This window comes from Arachis stenosperma, chromosome 2 (assembly GCF_014773155.1).
Source record: "Arachis stenosperma cultivar V10309 chromosome 2, arast.V10309.gnm1.PFL2, whole genome shotgun sequence".
NCBI lineage: Eukaryota > Viridiplantae > Streptophyta > Magnoliopsida > Fabales > Fabaceae > Arachis > Arachis stenosperma.
In genome coordinates this window covers 92,257,450-92,275,325 of record NC_080378.1, presented here as the reverse complement: position 1 = coordinate 92,275,325, position 17,876 = coordinate 92,257,450, and the positions used below count along the sequence as shown (strand labels likewise).

General features: G+C 32.7%; 1 protein-coding gene across 1 annotated transcript; it reads right to left on the bottom strand.

Moving 5' to 3' along the window:
- Window positions 1-3,445: 3,445 nt before the first annotated feature.
- LOC130961767 (ribonuclease II, chloroplastic/mitochondrial) lies at window positions 3,446-16,708 on the bottom strand. The gene is made up of 14 exons (XM_057887767.1): window positions 16,337-16,708; window positions 12,658-12,814; window positions 12,417-12,530; window positions 12,251-12,328; window positions 12,052-12,183; window positions 10,372-10,593; window positions 9,648-9,830; window positions 8,785-8,847; window positions 8,578-8,684; window positions 8,349-8,498; window positions 7,484-7,643; window positions 6,330-6,725; window positions 5,247-5,471; window positions 3,446-4,510 (listed from the first exon to the last, which is right to left on the bottom strand). Exons 1-14 carry the CDS (start codon window positions 16,609-16,611, stop codon window positions 4,385-4,387), a joined length of 2,388 nt encoding a protein of 795 aa, XP_057743750.1. The 5' UTR covers window positions 16,612-16,708; the 3' UTR covers window positions 3,446-4,384.
- Between the last annotated feature and the right edge of the window lie 1,168 nt (window positions 16,709-17,876).

The following is a 17,876-nucleotide window of genomic DNA, read 5'->3' as shown; positions in this document are numbered from 1 at the left end:
ATTTCACTTCACCTATAAAAATATGACATTTTATCTTTGGTAGAGGACACATTAAATACACAATACTGACTTAAGTATTAGAGTGCTTTTTGTAGGTACATTTCTCCTTTTAAATGCTCGGACACTCGAGCTCTTAGCTCAGTGTCGGAAGTAATAGCTCGGTATCTGCTGAGAGTCAATTTATAACCAAGTTATTCACTCAAGAACACCTCTATTTTATAATTACGTAATTTTATAGTGTGCAACTATATATGTGTATGATATTTTTTCCTCTATTTCTTTCCCTTGTTGTGAGTAGTATTAAAATTTCTTTCCCTTATTGTGAGTAGTATTGAAAGTGGTTGCCATCCTCTTTTTTTTTTATTTGAATTTTTTTTAGAAAAAAAAATTCATACATGAGGTTAGTCTTGTTTATGAATGATGAATAATTCTATTAATCATTTAAAAAGAAATTGTGTGTGTATGTTTTCTTATAAACAAATATATAGTTTAAATTATATTTAAATGGAAAACCAACATATGAATAACCCGTAATCGTGTATATAATATTTGGATTTGTATTCTTTAAGCATATCTTCTATAGACCCTAACATAATCAAGCAAGTGACCGACGCAAACCTAGATTTAGAATATGGATCCAATTCAAACATTCACAACTATATTACATAAATACTAAAAATCGATTATATATAATTAAACTTTTAAAAAATCATATTCACATTTATAAACAAAATACAAATAAAAATATAACAATATATAGCTAATTAATTTCAGTGTTATAAAAAATTAATTATTATAATAATTTATTATTTTGTTAAAAGTAATTAATACCCAAGTAAAACAAATGAATTTAGTTACATAAATATAACCAATAATTGATTCAGATATTAATTTCTATTGTTGATAGATTATTTTTTATTCGCATATTAGATGAAATAAGCTTCTTGACCTTAAAACAATGCAATCCAACCCATGAGCATAGATAGACAGCTATACATAAAATCCAAGAAATGGGAAGATAGAGACACCTACCATGATGAATGTAATATATTGATGAAAAAATTTTGGAGTTGAAAGATCCTTCAATTAGGATCGGAGCCCCCCCAATGAGTGACCAACCTAACAGCCTTTCATATCATAAATGACAATTAGGTCCACAAGGAGTTGACAGAAGGAAAAGAAAGCAATGGAGACTCACCATTCTTCATGTGGTCACCACAGAAATGGGTTTCATGTTAGCCTACTAAATGCATTTCCCACAAAAAGTTATTTAATGTTGAGATATAAATAAGTACATTTTTAAGGATAAAAAATTTATTTTTATAATTTTTAAAAAGTAGGATCGCTAGAAATAAAATTCAAAAACTAAAAATATTTAACTTATGAAATAAATGAGTTTTAAATCTGATATCTATTGGAAGTTGATCCAATTTTAAATTTCACTTTACATTAAAAATTAATTTTAAAATGGGACCGGTTTTAATATAAAAAAAAATGTTTCGTTTTGATGAGAAACCAATTAAATAAAGTTTAAATTGAATTGAAATTAAATATTAAAATGACAAATTTAATTTTTACTCTCAAACCACTATTTATTACATAATTTTATAAATATTGATATAGTATTTTGAGTACATTATAACTATTGCATGCAAGGAGCAAGATACACATCACACACCAAAAAATGAATAAATAAATTAAAGGGGTTAGTAGGGTTTGGAGTTGGACACAACTTACAAGCACATCACATGCATTTTGCATGATGGTTCTGAGTGATTGTCGAAAAGAACCATCAATTGCATCTTTTGATGCAAATTCAATGTGGTTGAGACTGATCTCTTTCAAATTTTACTTATCGTCATTGGTAGACATCAACCTCTCCTTTTGTTTTCTCTGATTTATTTTTATCTGAGACTTCTGTGTAGTATGTACCCTCACACGCAAAATAACTAGTAAATAAAAAGATAGAACGCACGTCTATGCTATAAATATTAAATAAAATTGCAGCCATCAACATTCAAGAGAGTATAAATAGTTATAGGTTCTGTTTGCACATTATTTTACAGGAATACTAAGTTACAGTCATTGTCATTTTAGAACATTTATACACAAATTTGGGACTTCATAATAATAATAATAATAATAATAATAAACCTTATTCTCGTCTGTAATAAAAAAAATAAATACAAGAATAAAGTCGCTTTTAAGAATTTAAATTTTCATGTATTGACTGTGAGTATAAAAGTAATTACTAATTACATAAATCTGATTGAATGATTGTATAATTTTTTTTATCTTATTAAACTCTTAAAAGTAATAAAAATATTTCTCATCATCACTAACGAAAAAAAAAAATCACAAATTAGCTGTTGTATGCAAAATTCACACATTAACAAATAACTAATATTTGTCTACTCATATTTACGATGAAAAGAGTTCAAAACACCAATTTATCACTTTCAAAATCCTGAAGTACTCTATTCCAGTATTCCTTCTATTTATCAGGGACAAAATTGAAATTTTACGACCAGATGCGTATCAAGTTTCATTGTCCCTACAATACAATGTCGGTGCTAAAATGAGTAAATTACCAAAAGGTTAGCCATGTAGGGTGAAAAAAAGTTTCTCAAGTGAAAAAACAAAAACTGCACAAGTAATTTTCAGAAAAGAACTACTTTGAACTTTTTCCATTTCAAACGGGCCCGTAACTGTTGGTTGCTTGCACATACGAAAACCTTACTGTGTTTCCAAACTATTGAAGATGTTACTAAGAATCATTGTTGGGTTTTCCAATCACGGGCAGCGTAAAACAAAGCAGACTCATATGCAAATTAAGATAATAATAATAATATTAACAATCATAGACTTTAGCTCAAGTTGTAAATCTGCATCCGAGTTTAAACATTGGCAAATGTCAAGTAGTGAATATGAGCACTTAAGTGTTATGTGATGATTATGTAGTGTGAATGAGTTATAGTCTTGTAATATCTAAGATCGAGGACTATCCAATCTCTAGTTAGTAACATTAAAAAGGTTAAGCATTGTTGAATTACTAACCCTTTTTTTGGTGTGGAATACATATTTAAGAATAGTTAACTCGTGTACTTTCTCATTAACTTCGTGCATTTTAAGAAAGCCAAATCCTAAGTCAAATATACTTCTTATAAAAAGAGTGCTATATGTATTTATTTCGAGTTAATATTATGTTAAAAATGTCTTTCTGTCTCTATCTCCATTCTATTTTTATCATGGATTTCCCCTTAACTGTCTCCACAGAAAACACAGATATCCGCAAATATCTATGAATATTATTGTTAAAAAAATAAAAAAATTAACACAACCATAACTTATTCCATATAATTCAACAAAATTTAACATAATAAAACACTTAATCTAAACACAATTTAACATAATTCAACATACACTTTAAATATCTAACATGCACACTAAAAAAATTTCTAATATAAAATAACATAATTCACCTTAGTAAGTGAACATTTTAGTGAATTCATATTTGTGGGAATTTAAAAATTTCCATCCCCTTTACTCGCAGGGACGGGTCTTCATCTCCATGGAGATTTCGCGAATCCCCCATATCTCCATGGGTCTTCATCCTTAACTTTTAAGTGACTTGTTATTCGCTCACCCTAGTTCCTCCACACTAGGAAGAATTTATTATGCTTACAATCTTTAGAAGCTTAAGCAAAAATAATGGGAATCGGAAACTCAGGAACAGATGTTCTTAACATCCTTGATAATAAAAAAGCCAGAGTTACATTGATGCAATTTTGTCCCTTTATGATGAATTACGGAAATTGATTATCTCGTGAATTTTTCACATGACTAGGTCAAACATGATGGTGAGATCTGTCTCTTTATATTGATGGTGATATCAAACACGGCCAAATCATGTGAAAGATTCACATACGAGGATCCACATCCATAAATTACAGTGATTTCTCTGAAAATTCAAACCGACAGTTATATAATGATGAAGCTGTAAACGGCCGGCACATAATATTGAATTAACTTCCTCCGGTGATATATATTATTATTGGAAAAAGAAAAAATAAATCATGCCAAACATATCTGAAGGACTGTACAGTGTTCACTAGCATCACCATGAAGCCTAAATGCTAGTCATAATCTAAATTTCTCTCCACCTCAAAACTTGGAACAGCTTGAAAGAGTTCACAAGGTTGGATCCTTGCCCCTTCAGCATGATTCTTCTTCCATGAAGTAGACAATCGACGCGGCATCATACCAAACAAGCTGAATGAGGGTTTAGACGACCATCGAATTCAAATAGTATGGTCCATGTGTTGATTTGCAAGATATATATTACCTCTTTGAATCTTCAACAGAGTTATCTTTAACACTGCGGTCACTGTTTTATAACCTCCTTCAGACAGATAATGTCATCGCGAGGATGCGATTCTTCCACCTTAACTAATATTTCATCCCCTACCTGAGTTCCAACAGACACCCAGGTAGAAGCTTGAAGTCCAACCTACAGATAAAAGCAACTTTGGATTAAATAGAGTAGCATATTACAATTGCACACATTAAAACAAGGTTTAATTAATCTGGAATTCCTTATAGTCCGAATGAGTTTTCAATTGGATTATGTTAGTTTAAACATTTCTTATTAAATACCTATACTATACAAACATTTTTCAACTGTTCAACTTACTCCTAGTTTAAAAATATTGTGATCAAGTCTCTACTGCACATTTTCAGAAAAGCAGTGATTCATCATGAATATAGAGACTTAATGAACTATAGGAACTTGATTGAAATTTTTTACTTAATACATGGATTTCATTACGAAGTTATAGGAACCTAATGAGAATGAGTGAAACTATAGAAACCTCCAGAATAATTTAATCTAAATGCAAACTAGCTAAACACAGCCACGTAAAACAATACCTTAGGTTAACGGCATGTCTATCAGTTCTAACAATCAATTTTTAGCTTCACTGCTCAATTTTCCTGAATCCATTTTGGCATGCAGCAAAACATTTTGGTTCAAGCAACAGGAAAGCAAAACTTCCAAACAAATAATTGACACTATATTTCACCAATGATACAAACAATAAAGTCATTCTCAAGTAATCGTAGACGTAGCACTTTTTGGCAGGTATCTCATCAAGATTTTTAATGGGCTACCAGAATTTCCATTGGTACAATGATGAAATGGCATGAACTGCAGAACAGAGTACAAGTAGGAGCTACTGGCTGCTTACCTCAACCAACAATAGAGCTGCAATTCGATCTTTCAAAAATCTAAGGACCAAGGCACGGTATCTTCTCTCTCTTGGTTCTCTTCGTAAATATTCCAACATCCAGTATCGAAGACTGTTGTTGCTGAGCTTCCTCACTGTTTTGAATCTCTCATTTACAACTGCAGCAATCCCTTCAAGCTTACCAGATGTAAAAGGTGGAGGTTCACCTCTAAGAAATGCTTTTACCTGAAGACAACACACATTACAGAGACAACCAAAACAGAGATAGAAAAACCCTTAGAAGTTAGAATTACTTACCAAGATGCAGCATAGCATATTAATTATATTAATAGAAACAATTTCATAACGGCAGCTTCGGACGGAGAAAAGGCCACAGATAAAAAAAATTTACAAACTTAAAAGGACGCAAACTCAATCGCATAGCAAAACTCATCATGGTACAATGGCTACTATAAGTTATAAAACAAGGTCCTCTAGGCAGTATTCTGAGCATGAACACTTATATTGCATTGCATAAATGTCACATGATACTTTTTATCTATCTAGACGAAAAATTACTAACTAGGATATGAAATTATTATGTATGTTATTTATTTCTTGATACATGCAGATGATTTGGTAAAATATTACAATTTTAAAATAATGAGTTTTTGAGCTCTAGATAACAACCTGCTGCTAGTAATCTTTAACTCTATGGTTTAACTCTAACAAAAAGACTACAGAATGCTATGAAGTAGAAATGGTATCTCTACACCTTTTATTAATCTAGCGCAGGCTGTTAATCTAATCATCACTTAATTGCATCCTTTAAGAAAACTTATAAATTGGTGGAACACAAGAATTATTTGTTGCAGTTATATCCCTCCTGAAACAGTCGCATAGGTACACACTTCAACCACCTATAGTAGCAGCTTATGCATCACAGCACTAATATAGGCAAGAAGTGATTAATTTCTTTTCACTTCCCAAATCTAGCTTCTTGTCTTTCATAAGTTTTGCTGACTTCATAATATTATATTGAGAAACTAGCTGTACCAAGATATACAATCCATTGTACCTCTAAATTATAAAACTGAAACACACCTGATAATGAGCAAGAAGATCTAAATATCTGCGGATGGGAGATGTAAATTGAACATAACCAGGAATTCCCAAAATCCCATGTCGTGCTGGCTTCCTGAAATCAATTTCTGCAGCACGCATTACTTTGACCAGGGCAAAGCTTCTGACAGGCCCTTCTGGAAGGTGAGCAAATTCAGAAACATTTATATCTGATTGGGGCTGTCCCCTATAGGGTAAAGGAATTTCATTCTGAGATCCAAATGTGGCAATAGCTTCGCCGCAGAGTATCATCATCTCAGACACTAATCGCATTGCAGGGTCTGCTTGGTTTTCCACATAAAGTTTTATTGATGGCTCTGGATCATCTGGATTAGACACTTTAATGCGAGCTTCTAATGTTGCTGTCTCAACTGCACCCTGGGCAAAGGCAGGAAAAAAGAGAACTTATGTTATTAGAGGCTAAATAATTCTGGACAGCTTTAACTAACTAAATAGTTAAGCACCATAACCATGAATTCTAGGAAAGCCTATCCACTCAGTTAAACCTATCATTCCATGTATGTCCCCCAATAAATTCTGAGAATATTTCTATCCACATCTAAATCTTAACAACTAAGTGCATTTTAGAAACACTGACAAGCAAAGAGAAATTTCCAAGAGCATTTGATGCAAGGCAAACAGCGATGGCATCCTTTTGAGTATTCTACAAGAAGGTAAAAATTGTGATTGCTCTGTGCAGAAATCTGGTGCTGATTATGTTCCTAGAATAAGATTAATTAGGTATTCAAGAAACAAATCATGGGATCAGATTTCAATACTTTCCTATTCTGGTTGGGCGCAGCAGTATATATCCAACCCTTTATTGTGTAAAAGAAGAAGAAATATACAGCTGTTAAGTCATTTCTGTCTTAAGGAATTATTTATCAGCAGTGGTGATATTTTTCGATATCCTTGTAAACAGTTTGATACATTCTAATGGCTTCTGTAATTGATTATGAAAGAGGATATTCCCTAGGTTTAATTAGCTGATGAATCCCTCTATCTATATAGTCTACACTCTCAAATAAAAGGTTAGGGACTGATTTGGTGATTAAATTTGTTGAGGATTAAATTGTTTGACTCAAAAGTTTCCGGGGACTGATTTCCGATATATATATATATAAACTAGGACAAACCTGTTGGCGACGCCAATTTAACCGAAGATTTGCAGCCTCGGACAAAATTCTCAATTCACTCTCTTCCTGAAGGTTCAAATGGAGCAGCTCAGATGCACTCTCGTATGTCAGCATGTATGTTGGTTTAATCACCGAGTTAACCACTGAACATTCTGCGATACTGTTGCACCCACATAGAACATCATTAAAAGGGGGTAACTCACCATCCTAACTATTATTGTCAGATATAAAACCATTTGAATACTTCTAGAGTTTGATCTTTGTTATTCCTGTTGGCACATCCTTCTAAATAAAAATTGAATTTGAGAAAAAAGTGGCATGGACATACACATTATCCACACTTCAAGTCCAAAAGAGGCTCTTGCATATGGAGCATATTAGATATAAAACTATTAAGTTTTTGGGGGAGATGGTTTCATGACAATTATCACCATAACTACTTTGAATGAAGGAAGAATCTGTCAAAGATAAAGAATAGTGCAGGGCTTGAGTATAAGGGATCTTCCTGTGCGGATAAAGGAGGAGAAAGAAAACAGGATAGAAAAGATAACATAAACCCAAACAATCTATGTAGTACCTTGAACAAGTAAAAAAATGGATATCCCTTCCCAAATATTTAATTAATAACTAAAAATAAATAAATTAGCATTATACTCATCTCTCTTGAAGCTTCAACAGTATCAAATACCTAAACGTAATATATGACATCAAATACATGAGTGAGACAGAAATACTCCAAGTCCCACTTCAGGATGGGTCTCAACTCCTAACTGATTTCTCACATACCAGACACCACAGTCTTAAGTTCTCCTACTTAATCAGATGAACTTCTACCATAATGTACAATCTTTGAATTCATAATTACCTGCCATCATTATGCAGCACAACTGATACAGTAACAGCATTACAAAGGTCTCCTTGTCTCAGGCTCATACCTTCCATGGCAAGCTTTTCTGGAAACATAGGATATGTGGCAGTCGGTAAGAAAACAGATGTTCCTCTTCTCATAGCCTCCCTGCATCCAGCGAAATATGTTATGTTGCCACTGCAAGACTAAAAAATAACTAATATTTATTTTAATGTCATTCAGATACCTGTCCACAATGCTTCCAGGTTGAACATATCTAGTTGCGTCTGCAACATGTATCCAAACTTTGATCCGACCATCTTGCAACTTGGTTGCACTCAAAGCATCATCAAGCTGCATTTATTTGTTGGTCAATAAAATTCTAGACACCCAAAACACTGAAGCAATACTTAGCAGATCTCAATACAACCAACAAATAACATTCATTGAATACCTCATCAGCCTCATCAACATCAATGGCGTACACCTTTAAATCAGTGAGATCCTTCCTGATATTCTGAACATAGACAAAGCCAAATACAACATCAGCATCTAAAATTTAAAAAAAAATGACATGAGTCCAAGCATTATTTGGAATGCTTTTACACCAATAAAAGAGAACAAGAAGATGGAAAAGAAAATTTTCAGAGTCCAGCCATTATAGCAATTTAAAACTACTGCAAAGGCTGAATAGTCCATGCATTTAGTGAAAGAATTGGGGTAATCCAACAATGATTAGTATGGTACATAACCATCATAGGAGTATGACACTTGTTAATTACCTCAAATTCTAATTTTTCATGTTTGTGACATAATTTGGTTGTATTCAGAAATTTTAGATATTCAACTTCGAAGTTCCAAAAATACCCTCTCCCAAATTAGCATATTTAACTAATAGATAGAATCTGACCCAAAAAATAAAAAATAAAAAAACCCTAATAGATAACATATTTACATGACACGCACGATGTATTTTCAAATAACAAAGTATTAATCATCTTTGAAGGTTAATCGTTAACGATGATAAAAAGATGATTTAAAATATGAATTAGAAACATTTCAAAAGTAACAAATTTTCTCGCTACTCTTTATCATAGCAACATATAAGGCTATGAACCAGTCACCAAAGCTCTAAACCAATTAGTATATATTAGTATATATCAACTGTAATACTTGTTCTTGAAGCAAGAGAATGTAACAGCATATTAATGATGTTAGAAGTTTGTGGTACATGTATCTTTATCATTCTAAACAAATGGCCATGACAACATGTACGATATCACACACTTGAGCTGTTAACAAGCATAGTACATTCACCTCGTCAGGATCAGATGAGTCCGATAGAAGAGCTTGACCAACTGATATGATTTCTTCTGAATGCTCAGTGGGAGTTCCGGACTTCAACAACTCAAGATTGACGTGTACAGGAAAATACCCAATATCTACCAAGAGATTTGCAGCAGAAGATGCTGTTTTTGCCAGACCCATTGCCTTTAGTATCTGATAGTAGTATAGAAGATGAACTTATTAGAACAAGAAAGTCAACTCCACTGACTAAAATTGCACTGGACAGCCTAGAGATGCAATACTAATCGAAGATTCTCCTGTTGTGATAAAATTTCTATTTCTAGCAACCCCCCCCCCCCCTTTCTCTTCTCTCCCACCTCTCCCCACCCTACAAAAAAAGATAAAATAAAATAAAACTATTCGAAGATATTCTATTGTACTTCCAGCAAGGAGAAAAGTGAATCAAACTAAGATAAGCCACCTTTCAAGTTGTTAGCCAGTTTCTTCAGTAGGGACTGAATGTCATTGGAGATATGACATGCTTTGTACTAGTTGTACTACCCTTCTACTCAATTACATCTAATATAAATACATAAAAAGTATTCCAAATACAACCAGCTTGTGAATCATCTTTTCAGACTCAAAATGCTCAAACTTCTCTTAATTTTATCACTTGATATCCTTTACTAAAAGATAAGAAAACAAATGCAACAATGCTAAATCAGAACAAACTAGGTATGAGAGGAGAAGTTACCATCCCAGCTGTTTTCCTATGTTCATCATTTTGATATGAATCAACAGCATATGCTTCAAGATATTCGATTCTTCGCCTGATTTTCTCGTCATCCATCCATGAAGATTTAGGAGGTTTATCTTGTGAAGCCATTGATTTTGCCGAGACCAGCAATTTTAAAAACTCCTGAAGTTCTTTCTCAGCAGCCTCCTTTGCAAGCTTGCTACGGATGAGGTCCTCAACCTGCCTTTTCAGAAAAAGGATTTTTAAGAAATATTAGCGCATGCAGGCATCTCTGAATAACTAGTAAAACAAACCAAAATATTATACAACACTGCCTCTTACACTAGAAAGCACCATCTTCCTAATTCACAGTTACAAATCACACGGGAAAAAAAGACCATTTATAGGGTGGGTTTGAGCGCCATTCTCGAAAAAGATCTTTTTTTTAAATGATATTTTTTTAAAATATCTTTTACAAAAGACAAAGTGATTTTATGTTTAGATATCTCATGTAAAATTATTTTTTTATCTATCAATTATGTTTGGATAAAATAAGATAAAAGTACTTTTTTGTTCATTTATTATGTGAAAAATATCTTTTTTTTAAGGAAAAAAAATCTTTTAAAAAAAGATGTAAATTGTAGCTTCTCGAGGTACTTGTTTGGGAGTGATTATTTGATAAAAAAATCTTTTTTCCAATGAAAGATCTTTTTTTATATTTTAGCATATTTGGCAAATTTCTAGTAGTAAAAGTAAAAGCATTAGAAGAAAAAAAAAACTCTTTTTTGAGAAGCTGCAATTTACATCTTCTTTTAAAAGATCTTTTTTCTTTTAAAAAAAAGATGTTTTTCATGTAATAAATAAACAAAAAATACTTTTATATTGTTATACCCAAACATAATTGATAGATAAAAAGATCTTTTTGCATGAGATATTCAAACATAAAATTACTTTTACTTTTCCATAAGATCTTTTAAAAGAAGATAACTCGAAAAAAGATATTTTCTTAGAAGCTCACCCAAACAAGGCCAAAAAAGATGTTTTTTTTATTTTTCTAGTACTTTTATTTTTACTATTAGAAATTTGCCAAACACACTAAAAAATAAAAAAAAAAGATCTTTTTTCAAGATTTTTTTTATCAATTTAATGGCGCCCAAACAAGCACATAATAGCAATACTACTCACTTCATCTCCATAACTACAAAAAGTAACTTGCACAACAAGAATGGGAGAAATTTTGTAGGATTAGGGATACTCCTTAACCAAAAGGAGAAATACGGCCAGCAAAGAAAGGACCAAAATGCCAAATCCCTCGGCCTATCTATTAGAGAAACCTCCTTGAAAAGAGTGTACATAATACACATAGCAGCCAAGGAAACCCCCTTTGAAACACAATTCACATGGAAAAATGCAAAAGTTACAATGACTGGTATATTCATGAAACCAGAAAACATAGCATGTGACACCTTACGGAAAACTCCTGCAGCTAAAGAAAAACTCCAGTAACTTGCCATTAGTATAGGCTTACACTACTAAGCCATGATCTCAATTTGCAACAAGTTCAAAACAAGCAAACTGTAAGGTTCTTCCTGGAGCACAAGTATAACTTAGGAAATGAGGAGTTAAATCACTAACATATATAATGAACAGTACTTTCTCTTTTGAAAGCTTATCTGAATATGAAAGTAATACGTCTACCTGTTCACTTGGGCGGGGTCCATATATTGAACGAGAACCTTTTGTCTCCAGCACAGTAAAGTATATTTCATCCCTTGACAGCAAAAGATGAGTAGAATAGCTCTCAAGAGGCTCAGCACTACCAAAAATTATCTACAGAATAAGCAGCATAAGAAAGGATATAGGAAGCATACTAAGATTGAATTCAAAATAATAATACCTTAGCTAACTCTTCAACTGTCACAGATTTATTCTTTTCAAGGAGCTCAACCCAAGCAAATTCAAGTAGTGATGGATCCTGCATCATATCATCCAATGTATTACTTATCAACAGAAATAAAATGTTATGGAATCGGAATATGTTGCCATCCTATTGTGAAACTGACCATGTTATCCTGAACTTTCTTAATAAAATCTGCAATATCTGCTTGGTCGAAATTGTCAATCCCAGGGACAATATATGTCACCTGTTGTGGCTTGATGGAAGAAGTGGCACCATTCTTCAGCCCAATAAAAATAGAGTCAGAATAGACAAACACTAGCAATATTTAGCATTTACAAAAATGCAAAAGTTCTAACACCTAGCAACCTATTAAACATGCCGCATTATGTTGTTTCTACAAGAACCTGATCAGAAACCATCCAATTCTTCTTGCCATCAGGTCTCTGAGCAACTGCTAACAACATCCTATCAGAATCCTTCTTGAATTCCAAAAGCAACCCCTTCTGCAATGAACGGCTCACAAGTCTATCTTCAACAAGTTCTTCATTCAACAAACCCATGCTGTCAAATAAAATTACAATCAAGACAGTAACTGACACAAGGTCAAAGCTAGGAAACCACAAGTAAAACTATATATGAAAATTTAAAAGACTTCTTTCACTTGGGACACGTATTTGATACCAACTTAACCCCAATAACATTTTTTTACCTTGAATCCAAGAACTAAACAAAAGGGAGTAAGAAATACACACACACACAAGAACAATTTCCAACTTATTGGAGGGTAGAAGATGGCAAAGATTGATATTTAAAAATATCAATTCAAAATTCAACCAAAAATCCTACTTAGTGTTAGCAAATAGCTATAAATACATTTCTAGATCTTAATAAGGATTTGGGTAAAGTATACTTTTTGTCACTAATGTTTGCGATTTTTTTCAAAAATACCACTGACGTTTAGTTGCATTCAATTTTGTCCCTAACATTTTTTATTTTTGCCAAAATTACCCCTGGACATTAACTCCATGTAAAATATTAGAGACAAAATTGAAAACTTCTGGGGATAGTTTTGACAAAAATAAAAAAACGTTAGGGACAAAATTGAATGAATCGAAAACGTTAGAGACAAAATTGAATAAAACTAAACGTTATGGGTATTTTGAAACAAAGTGCAAACGTTAGGGACAAAAAATATACTTTATCCTAAGGATTTTTTTTAAAATATATGTTACATATTAAATACAACAGCTAAGGTTCCTAAACTAACATATCATGCACCAAAGTCCAAAACCCCAAAAACATCATGAAGCTTATGTTAAGACATTTCCATTTCACCTTCTAAACTTCCTACTCAACTCAGCTTGAATATTCAATGACTTCAGCTTTGAAATCCTATGCTATTTTCAAACCAAACATAACAAATATCTATCAATTATTGTGTACTAATAGATAAATTCCTCTAAAATGAATTTGTATTGGTGTGTATCCACTCTTAGATCAATGTTTTAACTCGGTAAAAGTTTTTACTTTGTTTTGGCTTCTATTGTTGGGTGTCTTGTGTTGGAGTGGCCCCTCATTTATCTAGGTGTTCCACAGGGAGGCAATCCTAGATCCATTTCCTTATGGGATCCTGTCGTTGAGAAGATTTCTAAGCGCCAGGAAATTCAGAAAGGGGCCTATTTTTCTTTAGGTGGTAGTATCACTCTCATTTAAGCATGCCTCTCCAGTATTCCTCTTTACTTCATCCATTTAAAATTCTAGTGAGAGTGGTCAACACCATTGAAAGGATTATGACGAACTTTCTTTGGTGTGGTGTGCTTTGGATATGAAGTGGGATCACTTGGTGAATTGGGAAGTTTGTTGTCCTAAAAAGAAAGGAGGCTTGGGTCTTGGCAATATTGTGTTTAAGAATATTACTTTGGTGGCAAAATGGCTATGGCACTTTCCTTTAGAATCCCAATCTTTATGGCATCAAACTATCAGAAGTAAATTGGCTAAAAGTGGCTTAGAAGGGATCAATATTGACCCAACTTATCTCTCAGACATAGCATCTCTGGCTGGATGTCAAATTCTGGAATGGCCTCTTGTTTTATCTGGGTGTTCCTTTAGGTGGGACCCTACTTCAACCTCTTTCCTGGGATCCTGTTGTGAAGAAGATTTCCAAGCATCTTCGTGTTTGGAAAGGAGCATATTTCTCATTAGGAGGAAGGATCACTCTTTTTCAATCTTGCTTATCAAGTATCCCTCTTTACTTCCTATCTTTGCTTCATATACCATAGGGAGTGGCTAAAACCATTGAGGAAAAAATGAGGGATTTCCTTTGGTCTAGTGCTATGGGCTTAACATGGGATCATTTGGTGAGTTGGGAAATTTGTTGTCTACCAAAAAACAAGCAGGATTTGGTCTTGGTAATCTACAATAAAAAAACATTAGCCTGGCAACAAAATGGCTAATGGCGTTTTCCTTTAGTACCACATTCTCTTTGGGCATAACGTTATTAGAAGCATGTATGGATTAAACAGAAATGAATGGATGCAAATCTTGCTTCACATGCTACTCTAGCCCCTGGAAATTTGTTTCTAATGGTTATGCTACTTTGATACCTTTTCTTTCTTCAAAAGTAGGGGATGGATCTTACTTTCTCTTTCTGGTAGATTATTGGCTATGAGATGCTCCTTTTAGTTCCTCGTCTTTATTGCTTATCAGTTTCACATAACATTCCTATTAGGGATTTCTATTCAATAAGGGATTTTCCTATTCTTGGAACTTTCACTTTAGAAATCTTAGTGATGGTGAGCCCATTGAATTAGGTAACCTTTTTAGTCTACTTGAAATTCCCCTTTATCTTCTACTCCTGTCAAAAGATTATGATATCTTGATTCATCGGGTCAGTATACCCGTAAAGTTTATTTTCAATCTCTATACCAACCCTTGATAAACAAATATTGAAATCTAAAGCTCCCTTTAAAGTCAAAATTCAAATCCTTTATTTGGACTGCTATGCCTAACAGAATTAACGCCAATAACAATTTACTAGTCAGAAGACCTCATATTCACATAAGGCTATATCACCAAATGTGTGTAATGTATTAGGGATATTCACAAATGGTCTGACATTTGTTTTTACAGTCCTATGGCTGATTCTTTGTGGAGTTCTTTGTTTGGCATGTTTGGAAAATCTTGGGTTTGCCCAGTGTGCCCCGCATCACTAGATCAGTTTCTTTTGATGAGGTTTGCTGATTTTGGGAGAAAGAAAGAGGCTAAATTAAGCAATCACAATCTACACACTTTTAACAATAGATTCGCAAGAGAAGTTGCTGTTTGGGATAGAATTAGGCGTTTAGTATCTATATGGTGTAAAGCATATGGTTTTACAGAGGACTTTCCCTCTTGGACATGATGAAAGATTGGAAAGCTACAGTTCATTGAAGTTTGTGGTCTTATTTGTATTTCTTTTGGTTTGGAGGAACTTTTTTCCTCCACTCCTTTGTAGTGTTCCGTCAATACATTAATGAAATTCTCTCTTTTATAGATAAATCTTTTTTTTTTGCTTTGCTTTTATATAAGGGAACTCTTATCCCCAATTTGTATTATCCTTCTCCGAATCCTAATGAAATTCTTCTTTCATCCCAAAAATAAAAAATAAAAATAACATGTAAGGTGCATACACCCTTGGTAGCTGCCACCTTAGTCAGGGGACTATTATTCGCATTTGATCATTATCTTATTTTTTTAAGTCCACAATACTGGTGCAGACAATTCAAGAAATAGATAGTGTACTCTCTAGTCTTCAGCATCTGATTTGAATACAGTAATACTTTTATTATGATCCCATCCAATTATATAGTCACATCCAAACATGATAAAGACTTAAGAGTGCAAAATCTAGTTCACTTCACTCCTCAGATTTCTTTGTCATTTCGTTAAAGAAAACGTTTATTGAACAAGTATCTAATTCATCGCATTTCATGACAACCACCATTCTAGTACCGTTCCCTTATCATTTACAGTACTCTTAAGCCTAACTTAATAATTAGGTAAATCCAAACACACAGAAGAGAAAAATGAGGCAAGGGTTTTTACTTGGAAGCAGCGGAGATTCTATTGTTGCGGCGTTTCCCCATGGCACGGAGCTCTTCCATGACGCTGTCGAAGAGAGTGTAGACGGAGCGGCGTTGGAGGCGGGCGCCATAATTGGAGGAGAGCGGCGGCGGAGGGACGAATGCTGGGGATGAGGAGCAGCAGCAGAAGCAGCAGCAGCGGAGATTGCGGCGGCAGGAGGAGGAGGAGGAGGAGAAGCGGAGAGGAGGAGAAGATGAACGGAAGAGGAAGCAGGTGTTCACTGCTCTAACCGCCATGTTAACGGTTAAGAGGTGAAAGAAGAGTGAAAAGAGAAGAATAGCAAGGTTCAGAGCATTTAGCAATTCGGGATGTAGTAGAACTTCAATGGATGGACTAGGCGTTTGGATTTGGACTATTGTTGGCATGTTGCTTCTCCTTTATGATTTTATCTTCTTCCTTTTTGAGTTTTTCTACATTTTTTTTTTCTAAAACAATATTTTCCTTTTGATTTCCAAGAATATCTAGTGTACAATTTAGTTTCTCTGATTAGATTAGATTTTAGTCCCATAATTTCAAGAAAATTATTTTGTACTAACAAAATTGTTAATTGTTAAAAAGTTAATCATTTAATTTTTATAATTAAATTTTATTCCTTGAATTTTTGAGGGAGTAATATTAAACTTTAAAATTATAAAGTATTATGTTAATAAGAAGAAAATATTGATACTAAGACATATAAATTTTTTTATATATTATTTATTTGGTGATAACACTAAATACAAGATAAAAAATTGTAGAAAAAAATTATAAATAGTTACTCACAATTATCTTAAAATACAATAAAATTTTCAATAAAAAAAATATATTCTTTTTGACTCTAATGATTTTTATCTTTATAAGATTGATTAATTTTTTTATTAATAATTTTTTTCTGTATTAACGGAATGAACCTACATGACATATTAAGTTATTGATATATTCATTTAAAACTAATTAGGATTGATAAATTTTTTTTATTGAAAATTTTGTTGCCGTTTAGTTTTTTATTATCTTTTTTTAAATATATTAGCTAAATTTATTGTATAAAACTAAGAAACACTTGTGATTTTTAAATTATTTTTACTTATAAAAATTAAATAGATGATATATTAGTGATTAACGTGTCAAATAAGTATGTTCTAAAAAGAAATCATTAATAAAAGAATTAACTAGTATCATGAAATTAAATATCAAAACTCCAAAAAGATATTTTTTTTATTAGAGATTTCGTAGTCTTGGACAAAATTATCAGGGACTGGACATTCACTCAAAATTGTAATATCTTATGCGTAAACATTAAATTTAAATCCTCTAAAATTTAAATTTTTACTTTAAAGGATAAAATATAATCTCTCACTCTTAAATAATTTCTCTCTCATATTTTTTTGTCCCACTTATAAAATAAATAATAATAAATCATATTTTATTTTTTAAAATAAAATTCAAAATTTAAAATATCCAAATCTATAAACGTTCACCTTTTTGTTTTACTAAGGATTTCAACTTATTCTCTCTCTTTTTC

Excerpts from the sequence above, each read along its gene's own strand:
- LOC130961767 (XM_057887767.1), bottom strand. The coding sequence starts at position 16,611 with ATGGCGGTTAGAGCAGTGAACACCTGCTTCCTCTTCCGTTCATCTTCT. Across the intron at positions 7,644-8,348 it reads GTGCTGCATAATGATGGCAG|TATCGCAGAATGTTCAGTGG; the intron begins GTAATTATGAAT and ends TGGGTGCAACAG. Across the intron at positions 4,511-5,246 it reads CAGCTCTATTGTTGGTTGAG|GTTGGACTTCAAGCTTCTAC; the intron begins GTAAGCAGCCAG and ends TTTTATCTGTAG.